General features: G+C 47.5%; 1 protein-coding gene across 1 annotated transcript in view; it reads right to left on the reverse strand.

The window, feature by feature from the left end:
- LOC139233205 (carboxypeptidase M-like) overlaps window positions 1-18,281 on the reverse strand; it is a 56,446-nt gene that overhangs the window by 21,982 nt on the left and 16,183 nt on the right. The window contains exon 5 of the mRNA XM_070863874.1: window positions 18,226-18,231. Within this exon, the coding sequence (XP_070719975.1) occupies window positions 18,226-18,231 (6 nt within the window). The remainder of the gene's footprint in view (window positions 1-18,225; window positions 18,232-18,281) is intronic.

The raw sequence follows: 18,281 nt of genomic DNA on the forward strand, positions 1-18,281 counted from the left end.
CAAAGGCAGAAAGAGCTTACAGCATGGTAGAAAAAGAAGCTTTGGCCTGTGTGTATGGAGTCAAAAAGATGCATCAGTACCTGTTTGGTCTTCGTTTTGAACTCGAAATGGATCACAAGCCACTTATTTCATTGTTTTCGGAAAACAAAGATATTAATACCAATGCATCGTCTCGTATCCAGAGGTAGGCGTTGACATTGTCTGCCTATGATTATGTTATTCGTCATAGACCTGGCACTGAGAATTGTGTCGATGCACTGAGTCATCTGGCGTTGCCCACACCTGAGGTTGGGACGCCTCAATCTGTAGATCTACTGTTAGTAATGGATGTTTTTGGGAGTGAAGGAACTCCTGTCACTGCTCAACAAGTTAGGATCTGGACCAGCCATGACCCTATTTTATCAGTTGTGAAACATTGTGTCCTCAGTGGTGATTGGTCTGCAATACCTATGGAAATGTGTGATGTGACCAAACCTTACAACCGTCGCAAAGATGAACTGTCCATTTAGTCAGATTGTTTACTGTGGGCTAATCGTGTGGTTATGCCTAAGAAAGGTAGAGAAAAATTTGTACCTGAACTACATAGCACTCATTCTGGTATTGTCATAATGAAAGCCATTGCTAGGGCTCATGTATGGTGGCCTGGAATTGACTCTGATCTGGAATCATGCATGCATCAGTGCAATAGTTGCATGCAGCTAAGTAAAGTACCAGCGGAATCTCAGCTGAGTCTTTGGTCGTGGCCATCTAAACCATGGTCGAGAATCCGCATCAATTTTGCAGGACCTTTCCTGGGAAAGATGATTTTTGTTGTGGTGGATGCATATTCAAAGTAGATCGAGTGTATTATTATATTCTCCAGTATACCCACAGCTACTATTGAGAGCCTTCGTGTCATGCCTGACATTGTTGTGAGCGACAACGGATCTTGCTTCACAAGTCTAGAGTTTCAAGAGTTCAGGAAACTCAATGGTATTAAACATGTGAGGTCAGCCCCATTCAAACTTGCTTCCAATTGTCGAGCAGAGCGTGCTGTTCGAACGATCAAGCAGAGTATGAAACATGTAACTCAGGGTTCACTGCAGACTCGCTTGTCCTGAATACTGCTCAGTTACAAGACCAGACCTCATACGCTTACCGGGGTCTCCCCTGCTGAACTACTGATGAAGAGAAATCTCAAGACCAAGCTCTCTCTTGTTCATCCTGATTTGAATGATCGTGTTGAAAACAGACGGCAAAGTCAGCAAGGGTATCATAATCGTGCTGCTGTGTCACGTGACATCTCTGTCAGCGATCCAGTTTATGGTCAATGTCCAAAGTGGATCACCGGTACTGTTACAGCCAAGGAGGGTAACAGAGTATTTATTGTCGTGCTCGAGAATGGGCAAACATGCAGGAAACATGCTGATCAGATAAAACTGCGGCAAACGGATGAACTGGAATCGCTTGAGGAAGATGCAGTCAGTGACCAACCACCCAATGTTCATTCATCAGAGGACTTTGCTGTCATTATTGAAACTGGACCTCCAGTCTCTGATGTGGTCATTACCACTCCCACCAGATCGGTTACTCAGCCTTCAGTCACAACTGACTCAGAACGCTTGCCGAGAACTGAAGTTGAACTGAGACGATCAGCTCGTGAGCGGAACATCCCAGACCGTCTTAATTTGTAAAAAGACTGATATTAAGATCTTGACAGGGGATGTTGTTATGTATTTATGCTTGGGGTCACCAGACACCAGTGGCGTGACTGTCGGAGGTCATCGCGCTATTCGCGCGCATGCGCGGTCACTGGTATATAAGCGCGGGTTACTTTGGGCGCGAATAAAGTTGGATCAGGTTTGCACCTGAGGCAGTTTACAGTAACAAGTCTTTTGAGTCATTACATTCATTACACGAGGATGGCAACGTGGAGAATGTGCAAGAGCAGCCCGTACAGGAATCCCTTCCGCGCAGAACTGAAAGGTACGGCGGGGATTTCCTGGAGGAGGCTCAAGTTGTGAGGCCCGGCTCCAGAGGGAGGTTTCGGGGCTTGGCACCGATGAGGAATTCCGTCCGGACAGGGGTCAGTTTGGACGGGATCTTCCCATGTGCTTGGGCCTCCTCAACACACCTAACGGAGTCAGGGCCCAGCGCTGTTTTTAGTGACTCGATGGCATCGGCCGCGCACCGGACGTCAGCCCAGTTTAGGCACCATCCAGCCCGCTCCTCCGCCATCGAGCAGGTCCCTGACCCTGGTCACCTTGCCAGCCACAGCCCTCTCGTCCGCCTGCCACCTAAAACCGCAGTCGTGGAGATACAGATTCCTGAGCAGCGGCTCCCAAAGGACAGCTGCCACTCCAGATGGGGGAGAACTGCGTTTAGTGGCGACTCTGTTCCAGACCCTGATGAGTTTCAACAGCTCTACAACTCTTTTGGGTTGAAGACAAACAATTAAATCAAGTGCCCCCTGATTAAAAGGGGGGACACTCCAAAAAACTTTCAAACATGTGCCCCTTTGGTTTTCTTTGTGGCACTAAATCCACAAATTATACAAGTGCCCACTGGCTAAAATGGGAGGGGGATACTAAAACCCGGCACAATAAACCAATTAAACTTAAAACATATAAAATCAAATTAAAATTTAGTTGCCGGGGGTGATGATGCACTCCAGTCCCTCCGGCGCCCACCTCACGTGGAAGGCCGCAAGCGTACCGGGTGCTCCATCTCCAGGGACACCCTGCTCGGATGTAAGCACGGAAGAGAAGCAGGCAGTCAGGCTGAACGACCCCCTCGACTGCCCGCTGCCTGAACCGGCTGATGGCCCCCTTGGCCGTGCCCAGGAGCAGTCCTACAAGGAGGCCTTCGGACCTACCCGCTCCCCTCCGCACAGGGTGCCCAAAGATCAGGAGTGTGGGACTGAAGTGCAGCCAGAATTTCAGGAGCAGCCCCTTTAGATAGTTGAACAGGTGCTGCAACCTCGTGCATTCGATAAAAACGTGGAACACGGACTCCCCCAGACCGCAGAAATTGCAAGCGGCCTGGGAGCCCGTGAACCGGCTTAAAAATTTGTTGCACGGGACTGTTTCGTGCACCACCCTCCAGGCCAAGTCCCCGATAAATAGTGGGAGGACTCCCGCGTAGAGTGCACTCCATTGGGGACCCCCACTTCCTCCGGACGGCAAGATGGTACGCCATGGCATGTCCGGACGGCAGACGAGGATGGCAAGGTTGAAAGTGTGCAGGAGCAGCCCGTACAGGAAACCCCTCCGCGCAGAACTGAAAGGCACTGAGTGGATTTCCCCGAGGCTGTGAGGCGCCTGCTCCCGAGGGAGGTTCCGGGGTTTGGCGCCGATGAGGAATTCCGTCCGGATGGGGGTCAGTTCGGACGGGATCTCACCACGTGCTTGAGCCTCCTCGACACACCTAACGGAGTCAGGGCCCAGAGCTGTTTTTAGCGACTCGATGGCATCGGCCGCGCGGCGGACGTCAGCCGAATTTAGGCGCCGTACCAGCATGTCTGGCGCCAGCCAGCCCGCTCCTCCGCCATCGAGTAGGTCCCTGACCCTGGTCACCTCACCAGCCACAGCCCTCTCGTCCGACTGCCACCTAAAACCTCAGTCGTGGAGGTACGGATTCCTGAGCAGCGGCTCCTGCAGGACAGCCGCCACTCCAGCCGGTGGAGAGCTGCACTTGGTGGAGACTTTGTTCCAGACCCCGATGAGTTTCAACAGCTCTACAAACCTGTGAGCATACTCACAGGTGCAACATATTACATACTTGAAGGGAAAAAAAGTTACAGGACTGTGGGGAAAGAGCAGGGGAGTGGGATTAATTGCATTGCTCTACCGAAGAGCTGGCACGGGTACGATGGGCTGAATGGCCTCCTTCTGTTTCGTAGCATTCTATGATTCTACTCTATTCTAATTTAAGGCCATCACTGACAAAGAAATGTGAATGCTTGTAACCCAGGTCTGCAAGCACTTCAGTCCAAATCATCACATATTCGTGGCTGGACAAATCTTCTCCTTTCTTGTTTTTAGTCATCTTGTGGCTCGAGTTCAGATTCTGTTTTGTGAAACGCCACTGCTATGTTAACAGTTGGTGTTGGAACTTGCTTGCTCTTGTCTCTTGCTGCTTTATTATCATGAGAATATATTTTTTTGACACACTTTGCCACCTATGATAGGAATTTCACAAAGGCTGTCAGCTCCATGTCGCGCAAAGCTTCAAGCAATCCAGCTACACTGAGATCAATAGAATGTCTGTTATGAGCAATCATGTCATTCATTTCGGACCGTTCTGCTGTGCGTGTCACGGGGGTCTGCGCTTAGATGTGAAACAGCATGTGTGATCTTGTCCAAACAGGAATTCGAAATTACCCAAACTGTTCAGAATTGACACACGTTCAAGCCTTTCATTCAGACTGCTGATCAGCTCATCCACAAACTGTTACAATCGTCTCTTGACACCGTCAGCTTTTCCTTCAGAGTACAGAAGTCTGTTATCTCTGGCTTCCTCTGGTGCCATTCTGCCGGAAATCCCGTGGCGATTCATCACTGTTTTGGTCTTCTCGCTGCCAAGCTATGCATGGCTTCAACATCAGACAAATTGACAGGCTCCTTTTCAAATGCCCACGTTAAAGTCGCCAGCTTTGCCAACAGACCTAGTGCTGTGGGCTAAGGTTTGGATCTGTTCCCTTATCCGTACTGTTGCATTAAGTCACTGAAAGTGCTCTCAAAGCATCCCATAGTTCTCAGAACTGCTCACGGTTAACTCACCTCAGGTGCAAAAGTTGTTTAATTTTGCTTTGTCATTCAAGCTTCTTAAATCAGCTTCTCGACTAGCCTTCCATGCAGCAATGGAGTACTAGTATTTGAATATTGTTGTTACTGTCTCATCCGCAACCTGTGTCATATTGGGCTTAAACGAGTGATCGGGGCGGAGGAGGGATGAAGGATTGTGGCTGAGATTTGGTGGGTGATCGCGACGGAGGGGTGCGGAGGTGCTGTGGGAGATTGTGGCAGAGGTGCGGCGAGTGTTTCTGTGGCGGAGGGGCGGTGGGGAATTGTGGCAGAGGCGCGGCAAGTGTTTGTGGTGGAGGAACGGCGAGAGATTGTGGCGGAGGTGCGGCGTTTGAGGCTTTTGGGGCCCAGAAGAGCCCAGGGGCAGTACGGGCCTGCCCACACTGGATATGTGCGCGCACTAGGTCTGTGCAGCAGAGCAGGTCTCCAGTGATCCTGGTTAATCCTTGCCTCTGGATAAAGACCTAGCTCTGTCAAGCCCGTGTGGTGGCTGATGTGCACCGGTCACCACGCGTTAAAAAAATCCACGCACAGGCATTTTCCACCCCCTCAATTGGAGTTTAGGAGTGGAACATCGGGTCCTTCATTGAAACATCTGTGAACTCATGTGGAAGCAAGTCATCCTCGTTCGTGGGACCGCCTGTGATGAAACCTCCCTTCTAGCCAAGGCATGGCAGTGACTAACATATTGTGCAACCAGCAGCTCTCTGCTTGCACCCAAACTGAAAATTACCCCATTCAACATTAATCATTAGTCAAATCTCTGCTGCTTTGGCTACAATATCTTGTCTAGTGATCATCATTAAAAATAAGCACCATTATTTGAGAAGTTACATTACACCAACAACTTGTATTTATATAGCGCCTTTAACGTAGTAAAACATCCCAAGGCGCTTCACAGGAGTATTAGAAGACAACAAATTTGACACTGAGCTACAAAAGAAGAAATTAGGGCAGGTGACCAAAAGTTGGTCAAAGAGTGAGTTTTAAGGAGCGTCTTAAAGAAGGAAAGAGAGATGGAGAGGCAGAAAGCTTTAGGGAGTGGGTTCCAGAGATTAGGGCCTAGGCAACAGAAGGCATGGCCACCAATGGTTGAGTGATTATAATCAGGGATGCTCAAGAGGGAAGAATTAGAGGAGCGCAGATATCTCGTGGGCGGTGGGGGGGGGGGCGGCGGGGGTTGTGGGACTAGAGGATGTCATGTATGTACATGCTGTTTGTAGCCACCAGATGGTGTCATTGTTGGGGGCCACTGAGCAGCACGCACATGGTGCTGCTCTGATATAAAAGACCAGCCATTTTGTGAGTCAGACACTTTGGGACTAAATAAAGCACAGCCAAGCTCGTACCTTGCTTAGTTAAACAGTACTCAGTTTGAACCTTTATTGCATATATAACATTTGGTGACGAGAATATAAGAACCTTTGTTTGCAAAATGTGCGCGATTGGATTTTGAGAGTGATTTGTGGAGGGAGAAGATTGGGCAGACTTAGTGAGACGTTTGCACCAGTATTTTGTGGCCAACAAAATGAAGGGGGTCGACGATGCAGATCTGTGCCGGGCCGTGTTCCTCACTGTGAGCGGTTCAAAGATCTACGATCTGATAAAGAATCTACTCATGCCTCGTGATCCAACAGAGAAAACATACAAGGAGTTATGTCCATTGGTACGGGAGCACCTCATGCCAGACAACGGCATCATCATCTCAAGATACAAGTTTTATACACACGTTCGATCGGAGGACCAGAGTTCAGCAGACTTCATTGACGACCTGAGATGTCTAGTGGGATCATGCAAATTTGGGACGGTATTGGCAGACATGCTGCAGGACTTCTTTATTATCGGTATCAACCACGAGGTGATCCTGCGCAAACTTATGGCGGTGGAGGAGTTGGGTTTAAAAAGGGCCATCCAGATCACTCAATCATCATGTATGACGACGGACAGGAGTTTAAAGCAAATTGCGGTGAAGAACCGAACTTCGGCAAGTACTGTAAATGCGATTGATTTGGTGTTCGGCAGAGCGGCACATGGCAGGGACTATCCAGCTGTGTTCGCGAAACCTGTGGCTGCCCAAAGTCCGCCAGCGGGAATGTATCCGATTTCTCCGTGTTGGCATTGTTGGCAGCGCCGATTTAAGCAATATAGTTGCAAAGGCTGTCTGAGAGTGGGACATCTCCAGTGCAAGTGTCCGCAGATGAGCAAGCAAGCTGTGACACACCACGTGGAGGATGAGAGCCAGACTAGCGCGGAACAGGATACGCAATCCGAGACACCAGAGGAGGAAGTGTATGGACTGTACTCTTTCATAACCAAGAGTAAACCAATTTTGATTAATGTGAAGCTTGACGGGATACCGGTATCGATGGAACTGGACACAGGGGCGAGTCAATCGATCATGAATGAGAGGGCATTTAATAAGCTGTGGGATACTCAGACTGCGAGGCCCAGGCTGAGCCCTGTCAACGCCAAGCTGAGCACGTACACCAAAGAACTGATAAAGGTGATTGGCAGTGCACAAATTAATGTGTCGTATAACGGTGCAGTTCGAGTTACCACTGTGGATTGTTCCAGGCAATGGCCCAACGCTGCTCGGCAGGAGCTGGTTGGAGAAAATCAGATGTGACTGGAATGACATAAAGGCTTTGTTATCAGAGGAAGATACATGTGCCCAAGTATTGAGCAAGTTCCCCTTGCTGTTCGAGCCGGGTATCGGCAACTTCACGAGAGCCAAGATGCAGATCCACGTGGATTCAGATGCAAGACCCATCCAGCATAAAGCTCGGGCAGTGCCATATATGATGAGGGAGAAGGTCGAATTTGAATTGGACAGACTCCAGCGTAAGAGATCATATCACCAGTTGAATTTAATGAATGGGCCAGCCACATTGTTCCTGTGCTGAAAAGTGATGGCACAGTCAGAAGGCTACGATCAACAGGGTTTCGAAACAAGATCAGTACCCATTATCGAAGGCTGATGACTTGTTTGCAACGCTAGCAAGAGGGAAGTCATTCACAAAACTGGACTTGACGTCGGCCTATATGACGCAGCAGTTGGTCGAGATGTCGAAGAGTCTTACGTGCATTAACACGCACAAAGGACTGTTTATTTACCACAAGTGCCCATTTGGAATTCGCTCAGCTGCAGCAATATTCCAGAGGAATATGGAAAGTCTACTGAAATCCGTTCCCAGAACCGTTGTGTTCCAAGATGACATCCTGATCACCGGTTGTCTCTCCAAGGAATATCTGAACAACCTGGAAGAGGTTCTACTGCATTTGGACAGAGTGGGACTCAGACTTAAACGCTCGAAGTGCATCTCCATGGCACCGGAGGTCGAATTCCTCGGGAAGAAAATCGCCGCTGATGGCATCAGACCTACTGACGTGAAAACCAAAGCCATCAAGAATGCACCCAAGCCGCAGAATGTGTAGCAGCTGCATTCGTTCCTCGGTCTACTCAACTACTTTGGTAACTTTCTACCTAAATTGAGCACCTTACTTGAACCACTGCACATGCGATTGAGAAAAGGCAACAACTGGGTGTGGGGCGAATTGCAAGACAAAGCTTTCGAGAAAGCCACCAATCTGCTTTGCTCGAACAAGCTGCTGGTACATTATGACCCATGTAAATGTTTAGTTTTGGTCTGTGACGCATCGTCATATGGAATTGGTTGCATGTTACAACAAGCCAATGAGTCGGGGAAACTTCAACCTGTCGCGTATGCATCCAAAAGTTTGTCTAACGCAGAAAGAGCCTATAGTATGGTAGAAAAAGAAGCTTTAGCATGTGTGTACAGTGTTAAAAAGATGCATCAATACCTGTTCGGTCTGAGGTTCGAATTAGAGACCGATCACAAGTCGCTCATTTCGTTGTTTTCCGAGAGCAAAGATATCAATACCAACGCTTCATCCTGCATCCAAAGTTGGGTACTGACATTATCTGCCAATGATTATGTCATTCGCCATAGACTTGGCACAGAGAATTGTGCCGATGCTTTGAGCCAGTTGCCGTTGCCCACACCGGAGGTGGAAACTCCACAACCAGCAGATTTAATGTTAATCATGGATGCTTTTGAGAGTGAAGGCACCCCTGTCACGGCTCAACAAGTTAAGACCTGGATCAGCCAGGACCCAATATTATTGGTGGTAAAGGGTTGCATCCTCAAAGCGGATTGGTCTGCCATACCTAAGTAAATGTGCGAGGAGGCCCAACTGTACATTTGTCGCAAGGACGAACTGTCTATTCAAGCAGATTGCATATTGTGGGGCAATCATGTTGTAATGCCTAAGAAAGGGAGAGATAAGTTTGTGTGTGAGTTACACAGCACACATCCTGGTATAGTGATGATGAAGGTCATCACCAGGTCCCACGTATGGTTGCCAGGAATTGATTCTGAGCTGGAAGCATGCATGCATCAGTGCAACACCTGCATGCAGCTCAGCAAAGCACCAGCGGAATCACCGCTGAGTCTGTGGTCATGGCCATCCAAACCTTGGTCCAGGATCCATGTAGATTTTGCAGGTCCCTTCCTGGGCAAGATGTTTTTAGTGGTGGTGGATGCTTATTCGAAGTGGATAGAATGATTAATCATGTCATCCAGTACGTCCACGGCAACCATAGAGAATCTCAATGTCATGGTTCGTGACACATGGCCTGCCTGACATAGTGGTGAGCGACAATGGGTCGTGCTTCACCAGTCAGGAGTTTCAGAAGTTTTTGAAACTTAATGGCATAAAACATGTAAGGTCAGCACCATTCAAGCCTGTGTCCAACGGGCAAGCAGAATGTGCAGTACAAATTATCAAGCAAAGCAGGAGGAAAGTAACCCAAGGGTCACTGCAGACCTCCTTGTCTTGCATACTGCTGAGTTACAGGACAAGACCCTACACACTCACAGGGGTCTCGCCTGCTGAATTCATGATGAAAAGAGGTCTTAAGACCAAGTTATCACTTGTACATCCGGATTTAAGTAATCATGTTGAATACAAACGACAGAGTCAACAAGGGTACCACAATCGTGCAACTGTGTCACGCGAGATTTCTGTGAATGATCCTGTATATGTGTTGAATTATGGTCAGGGTCCCAAATGGATCGCTGGTATGGTCATGGCCAAGGAGGGCAACAGAGTATTTGTTATTAAGCTCAAGAATGGGCAAACTTGCAGGAAACACATGGATCAAACAAAGCTGAGGGAAAAAGACGAGCCAGAGCAGACGGACAAAGAAACCGTCAACGACCAACCAACCTACCAGCAGCCTTCAGTGGACTCAAGGGTCATCAGTGAACCCGGAATTTCCATCATGGACTTGTTCCTTAAAAACAGACTTGCAATTCCTGACATGGCCACTGCCACCCCAACAAGTCAGCCATCCAGCCACCAGCCACAACAGACTCCGCACACTCACCCAAGGCCGGAATTAAACTGAGACGGTCAACCCGGGAGCGTAAAGCACCGGACCGTCTCAACCTGTGAAAGATTGTGATAAGATCTCAGGGGAGGGTATTGTCATGTATGTACATGCTGGTTGTAGCCACTAGATGGTGTAATTGTTGGAGGCCACTGAGCAGCACACACATGGTGCTGCTCGGGTATAAAAGGCCGGCCATTTTGTGAGTCAGACACTTTGGGACTAAATAAAGCACAGCCAAGGTTGTACCTTGCTTAGTTAAACAGTACTCAGTTTGAACCTTTATTGCATACATAACAGAGGAGATTACAGAAATAGGGTGGGGCAAGGCCATGGAGGGATTTGAAAAAGAAAGATGAGAATTTTTGAAATCGGGGCGTTGCTTAACCGGGAGCCAATGTAGATCAGCAAGCACAGGGGTGATGGGTGAACGGGACTTGGTGCGAGTTAGGACATGGGTAGCTGAGTTTTGGATGACCTGAAGTCTATGTAGGGTAGAATGTGGGAGGCCAGCCAGGAATGCATTAGAATAATCAAGTATAGAGGTAAGGAAGGCATGGATGGGGGTTTCAGCAGCAGATGAGCTGAGGCAAGGGTGGAGACGGGCGATGTTACGGAGATGGAAACAGGTGGTCTTAGTTATGCCACAGATGTATGGTTGGAAGCTCATTTCAGGGTCAAATCTGACACCAAGGTTGTGAAGAGTTTGGTTCAGCCTCAGACAGATGTTAGGGAGAGGGATGGATTCAATGGCTCGGGAACAGAGTTTGTAGCGGGGACCGAAAACAATTGGAACTCCAGCAACAATTCCATTCATTAGTATTCAAAACTACATCCGCTGAAGGGGTTCATAAATTGTCTAGTTCTGCCAGCTGGTATTGGACAGGAAAAGGTCCTGAGTCTAACCCATCATAACTAAAACATAGAAATTTGTCTAAAACTTCTTCTTTTACTACAGAATCCATGCACGCTTCAAAAAACAAAAAATCACGACCTGTTGATGCAATGATGTAGGTTGTCATTGCCTGCAACTTTTGGGTTCAAAATCAGCAAGACAAAGAGGAATATTTTCAATGTATCAACCCAAATATTTTTGTTTGGGCTGAGCTTCTACCAACTACACAACAATTGATTCTATTGGATAGCTCTTTCAGAGAGCCGGCACAGGCATGATGGGCGGAATGACCTCTTTCGGTGCTGTACAACCCTATGATCGAGTCACATAATCTGATTACAACAGAAGGGGTGATTTTCTTGCTCACTTGCTTTAGGGAGGTGCAGATATGCGGAGCAGTCCTGCTCCCACTAAAGTTGGGAATATCATAATTTAGACGAATCTTATACTATATCGCGTATAAAGGTTCACCAGAATCCCTTTCCTTGTGTTTTTGCTGCCATTGATCAGGAATGCTTTGCCATGCGGAGTAGTTGAGTCAGAGACCATAGCATCTTTTAAGGTCAAATTGGATGAATACTTGAAGCAGAGTGCGCTATGGGGAAAGCATTGAGTAGTGACATTAGCAAAGAATTGGCATGGATACAATGCCCTCCTTCTGTGCTGTAAATTGCTCTGGTTTATATATTATAATATAGTCTGCTTCCCTCCATAACCTAAAAATGCTATAAATATAAATAAATGGATTTAAATATTTTGGTCAGTATTTGTCTTGTAGCCACTTACATTTTTGCTGAGACGATGCTTTTTTAGCTGCTGCAGATGAAACATTCTTTAGTGTCAACCTTGGCTCAGTTGTATTAAGGAAGTGCTACATTGTCAGGCGTGCTGTCTTTCAGATGAAATGTTAAACTGAGGCCCTGTCTGTTATATATGTAAACTTGTATATTCTTTGTACAGCCACCAGAGGACTTATCCCCTGGATTCCCAAGGGATCCCATAATCCCTTGGGAGCACAGGTATTTAAGGAGGAACACAGGTTGGAGAGGTACTCTGGAGACCTGCAATAAAAGACGAAGGTCACACTTTACTTTGAGCTCACAATGTTCAGTCTGACTCTTTCTCCATACATAACAACTGGCGATGAGATACAGATAAGTGAACCCAAAGATGCAGAGAACAGTGGGCACCCTGGAGAAATTTTCGGAGGGAGATGATTGGGAAGCTTTTGTGGAGCGACTTGACCAATACTTCGTGGACAACGAACTAGATGGGGAAGAGAACGCTGCCAAATGAAGGGCAATCCTCCTCAACGTCTGTGGGGCACCAACGTATGGCCTCATGAAGAATCTGCTCACTCCAGCGAAACCCACGGAGAAATCTTACGATGCATTGTGCACACTGGTCTGAGAGCATTTGAACCCGAAGGAAAACGTTCTGATGGTGAGGTACCGATTCTACACCTACAAAAGATCTGAAGGCCAGGAAGTGGCGAGTTATGTCGCCGAGCTTAGACGCTTTGCAGGACATTGCGAATTTGAAGGACATTTGGAGCACATGCTCAGAGACTTTTTCGTACTTGGCATTGGCCACGAAATCATACTTCGCAAACTTTTGACTGTAGAGACCCCAACCTTGAGTAAGGCCATAGCGATAGCCCAGGTGTTCATTGCCACCAGTGACAATACTAAACAAATCTCTCAGCTGCTACAAGTACAAGTGCTGCTACAAGTACTGTGAACAAAGTGATGTTGTTTTCGAATCGTAACGTACAGGGCAGGTCACACATGTCTGCAGCTGCATGTCCGCAGAGGTCTCAGAGTCCACCATCAAGGGTGATGAATGCAAGGCCATTAACACCTTGTTGGCGCTGCGGGGGTGATCATCGTATCCATTCATGCCGATTCAAAGGGTATGTTTGCAAGGGCTGTGGAACAATGGGACATCTCCAACATATGTACAGGCGAGCTGCTAATCCTGCAAACCACCATGTTGCAGAGGAGGACAAATCCACAGAGGATCATGATGAACCAGAGCCTCAGACCGAGGAGGCAGAGGTACATGGGGTGCACACATTCACCCCATCATGTACGGTACTGCTCTCGCCTTGTGATGGATGGGTCACGCCCCCGGAATTAGGTGGATCTTCAATTTTGCTCCCTGGAATTTCCCAATGCCTGGTTCGAACAGCAAAGGGAATTTGTCCCCCGATAATGTTGAATGTTGAACTAAATGGACTCCCGTTGTCAATGGAGCTGGACACAGGCATGAGCCAGTCCATCATGGGCAAAAAGACTTTCGAAAGACTGTGGTGCAACAAGGTCTCAAGGCCAGTCTTAACTCCAATTCATACGAAACTAAGAACTTTCACAAAAGAACTGATTCCCGTAATTGGCAGTGCCACCGTAAAGTTCTCTTACGATGGAGCGGTGCACAAGCAACCACTCTGGGTGGTACCGGGCGATGGTCCCACGCTGCTCGGCAGGAGCTAGCTGGGAAAGATACGCTGGAACTGGGATGACGTCCGAGCGCTATCGCCCGCTGACGACATTTGGTGTGCCCAGGTCTTAAACAAATTCCCTTTGCTGTTCGAACCAGGCATTGGGAAATTCCAGGGAGCAAAATTGAAGATCCACCTAATTCCGGGGGCGCGACCCATCCATCACAAGGCGAGAGCAGTACCATACATGATGAGAGAAAGGGTAGAGATCGAGCTAGACCGACTGCAACGAGAGGGCATCATTTCACCGATCGAGTTCAACGAGTGGGCAAGCCTGATCGTTCCTGTCCTCAAGGGAGACAGCACCATCAGAACCTGTGGCGATTACAAAGTAACTATCAATCGTTTCTCTCTGCAGGACCAATACTCACTACCAAAGGCCGCCGACCTCTTTGAAACGCTGGCGGGAGGAAAGACGTTCACGAAGCTGAATCTGACTTCAGCCTACATGACGCAGGAGATACAGGGGTATCTGACGATTCGGAAAGATAGGCAAGAAGGGAAAGGAGGTGGGGTAGCTCTGTTAATAAAGGATGATATCAGGGCAGTTGTGAGAGACGATATTGGCTCTAATGAACAAAATGTTGAATCACTGTGGGTGGAGATTAGAGATAGTAAGGGGAAAAAGTCACTGGTGGGTGTAGTTTATAGGCCCCCAAATAATAACTTCACGGTGGGGAGGGCAATAATCAAGGGAATAATGGAGGCATGTGAAAAAAGAACGCCAGTAATCATGGGGGATTTTAACCTACATTTGTCAAATCAAATCGCACGGGGTAGCCTGGAGGAGGAATTCATAGAATGCATACGGGATTGTTTCTTAGAACAGTATGTTACAGAACCAACAAGGGAGCAAGCTATCTTAGATCTGGTCCTGTGTAATGAGACAGGAATAATAATCGATCTCCTAGTAAAAGATCCTCTCAGAATGAGTGATCACAGTATGGTTGAATTTGTAATACAGATTGAGGATGAGCAAGTAGTGTCTCAAACGAGCGTACTATGCTTAAACAAAGGGGACTACAGTGGGATGAGGGCAGAGTTGGCTAAAGTAGACTGGAAACATAGACTAAACAGTAGCACAATTGAGGAACAGTGGAGGACTTTTAAGGAGCTCTTTTATAGTGCTCAACAAAAATATATTCCAGTGAAAAAGAAGGGCGGTAAGAGAAGGGATAACCAGCCGTGGATAACCAAGGAAATAAAGGAGAGTATCAAATTAAAAACCAATGCGTATAAGGTGGCCAAGGTTAGTGGGAAACTAGAAGATTGGAAAAATTTTAAACGACAGCAAAGAATGACTAAGAAAGCAATAAAGAAAGGAAAGATAGATTACGAAGGTAAACTTGCGCAAAACATAAAAACGGATAGTAAAAGCTTTTACAGATATATAAAACAGAAAAGAGTGACTAAAGTAAATGTTGGTCCCTTAGAAGATGAGAAGGGGGATTTAATAATGGGAAATGTGGAAATGGCCGAGACCATAAACAATTATTTTGCTTCGGTCTTCACAGTGGAAGACACAAAAACCATGCCAAAAATTGCTGGTCACAGGAATGTCGGAAGGGAGGACCTTGAGACAATCACTATTACTAGGGGGGTGCTGCTGGACAGGCTAATGGAACTCAAGGTAGATAAGTCCCCTGGCCCTGATGAAATGCATCCCAGGGTATTAAAAGAGATGGCGGAAGTTATAGCAGATGCATTCGTTATAATCTACCAAAAGTCTCTTGACTCTGGGGAGGTACCAACGGATTGGAAAGCAGCTAATGTAATGCCTCTGTTTAAAAAAAGGGGCAGACAAAAGGCAGGTAACTATAGGCCGGTTAGTTTAACATCTGTAGTGGGGAAAATGCTTGAAACTATCATTAAGGAAGAAATAGAGGGAGATCTGGATAGGAATAGTGCAATCAAGCAGATGCAGCATGGATTCATGAAGGGGAAATCATGTTTAACTAATTTACTGGAATTCTTTGAGGATATAATGAACATGGTGGATAGAGGTGTACCGATGGATGTGGTGTATTTAGATTTTCAAAAGGCATTCGATAAGGTGCCATACAAAAGGTTATTGCAGAAGATAAAGGCATGCAGAGTCAGAGGAAATGTATTAGCATGGATAGAGAATTGGCTGGCGAACAGAAAGCAGAGAGTCGGGATAAATGGGTCCTTTTCGGGTTGGAAATCGGTGGTTAGTGGTGTGCCACAGGGATCGATGCTGGGACCACAACTGTTTACAATATACATCGATGACCTGGAAGAGGGGACAGAGTGTATTATAACAAAATTTGCAGATGACACAAAGATTAATGGGAAAGCGGGTTGTGTAGAGGATACAGAAAGGCTGCAGAGAGATTTGGATAGGTTAAGCGAATGGGCTAAGGTTTGGCAGGTGGAATACAATGTCGGAAAGTGTGAGATCATCCACCTTGGGGAAAAAAAACAGTAAAAGGGAATATTATTTGAATGGGGAGAAATTACAACATGCTGCGGTGCAGAAGGACCTGGGGGTCCTTGTGCATGAAACTCTTTTTGGAGTTCACCTGCAAAAACATAAAACATGTATCCGTGCCACCCGACCTGGATGACACACACAAGACATTTACAAGGCCCCTTTTTTATTTATTTTTTTGTGTTTTTTTTTGGGGGCACTAAAATCAAATTTTTCCTTTTTCCAGTGCCCCCTATAAAAGGAGAGGGGGACACTAAAAGCACCGGCAATTAAAACAAATTAAACTTTAAAACGTAAAATCAAATTAAAATTTGGTTGCCGGGCGTGATGATGCACTCCAGTCCCTCCGGTGCCCACCTCTCGCGGAAGGCCGCGAGCGTACCGGTGGACACCGCGTGCTCCATCTCCAAGGACACCCTGGATCGGATGTAAGAGCGGAAGAGAGGCAGGCAGTCAGGTTGAACGACCCCCTCGACCGCCCGCTGCCTGGACCGGCTGATGGCACCCTTGGCCGTGCCCAGGAGCAGTCCTACGAGGAGGCCCTCGGACCTACCCGCTCCCCTCCGCACAGGGTGCCCAAAGATCAGGAGAGTGGGACTGAAGTGCAGCCAGAATTTCAGGAGCAGCCCCTTCAAATAGTGGAACAGGGGCTGCAACCTTGTGCATTCAATAAAAACATGGAACACGGACTCCTCCAGACCGCAGAAATTGCAGGCGGCCTGGGAGTCCGTGAACCGGCTTAAAAATTTGTTGCACGGCACTGCTCCGTGCACCACCCTCCAGGCCAAGTCCCCGATGAATAGTGGGTCCTTGTGCATGAATCCCAAAAAGTTAGTTTGCAGGTGCAGCAGGTAATCAGGAAGGTGAATGGAATGTTGGCCTTCATTGCAAGAAGGATGGAGTACAAAAGCAGGGAGGTCCTTCTGCAACTGTATAGGGTATTGGTGAGGCCGCACCTGGAGTACTGCATACAGTTTTGGTCACCTTACTTAAGGAAAGATATACTAGCTTTGGAGGGGGTACAGAGACGATTCACTAGGCTGATTCCGGAGATGAGGGGGTTACCTTATGATGATAGATTGAGTAGACTGGGTCTTTACTCGTTGGAGTTCAGAAGGATGAGAGGTGATCTTATAGAAACATTTAAAATAATGAAAGGGATAGACAAGATAGAGACAGAGAGGTTGTTTCCACTGGTCAGGGAGACTAGAACTAGGGGGCACAATCTTAAAATACTGGGGAGCCAATTTAAAACCGAGTTGAGAAGGAATTTCTTCTCCCGGAGGGTTGTGAATCTGTGGAATTCTCTGCCCAAAGAAGCAGTCGAGGCGAGCTCATTGAATGTATTCAAGTCACAGATAGATAGATTTTTAACCAATAAGGGAATTAAGGGTTATGGGGAGCGGGCGGGTAAGTGGAGCTGAGTCCACGGCCAGATCAGCCATGATCTTGTTGAATGGCGGAGCAGGCTCGAGGGGCTAGATGGCCTAATCCTGTTCCTAATTCTTATGTTCTAGGAACTGGAGGAATCATCGAAGGGCCTCACCTGCATTAACACGCACAAAGGTCTTTTTATTTATTACAGATGCCCGTTTGGAATTCGATCAGCGGCGGCGATATTCCAAAGAAACATGGAAAGTTTACTGAAGTCGGTCCCGCACACCGTTGTCTTCCAGGACGACATCTTGGTCACAGGTCGGAACACAGCCGAGCATCTGCAGAACCTGGAGGAGGTTCTTAGTCGACTCAACCGCGTGGGGCTGAGGTTAAAACACTCGAAGTGCGTTTTCCTGGTGCCTGAATTGGAGTTCTTGGGAAGGAGGATTGCGGCGGACGGCATCAGGCCCACCAACGCGAAGACGGAGGCAACCGAGAACGCACCGCGGTCACAGAACGTGACGGAGCTGCGGTCGTTTCTGGGACTCCTGAACTACTTTGGTAACTTCTTACCGGGTCTCAGCACACTGTTAGAACCACTTCATGTCTTACTATGAAAAGGGGACGAATGGGTTTGGGGCAAAAGCCAAGAAAGTGCCTTTGTAAAAGCGAGAAAATTGTTATGCTCAAACAAATTGCTTGTGTTGTATGATCCATGTAAGCGTTTGGTATTAGCATGTGATGCGTCGTCATATGGCGTCGGGTGTATATTGCAACAAGCTAATGATTTCGGGAAACTGCAACCGGTTGCTTATGCATCCAGGAGCCTGTCTAAGGCTGAGGGAGCCTACAGCAGGATT

Source organism: Pristiophorus japonicus, chromosome 20, assembly GCF_044704955.1.
Source record: "Pristiophorus japonicus isolate sPriJap1 chromosome 20, sPriJap1.hap1, whole genome shotgun sequence".
Taxonomy (NCBI): Eukaryota; Metazoa; Chordata; class Chondrichthyes; family Pristiophoridae; genus Pristiophorus; species Pristiophorus japonicus.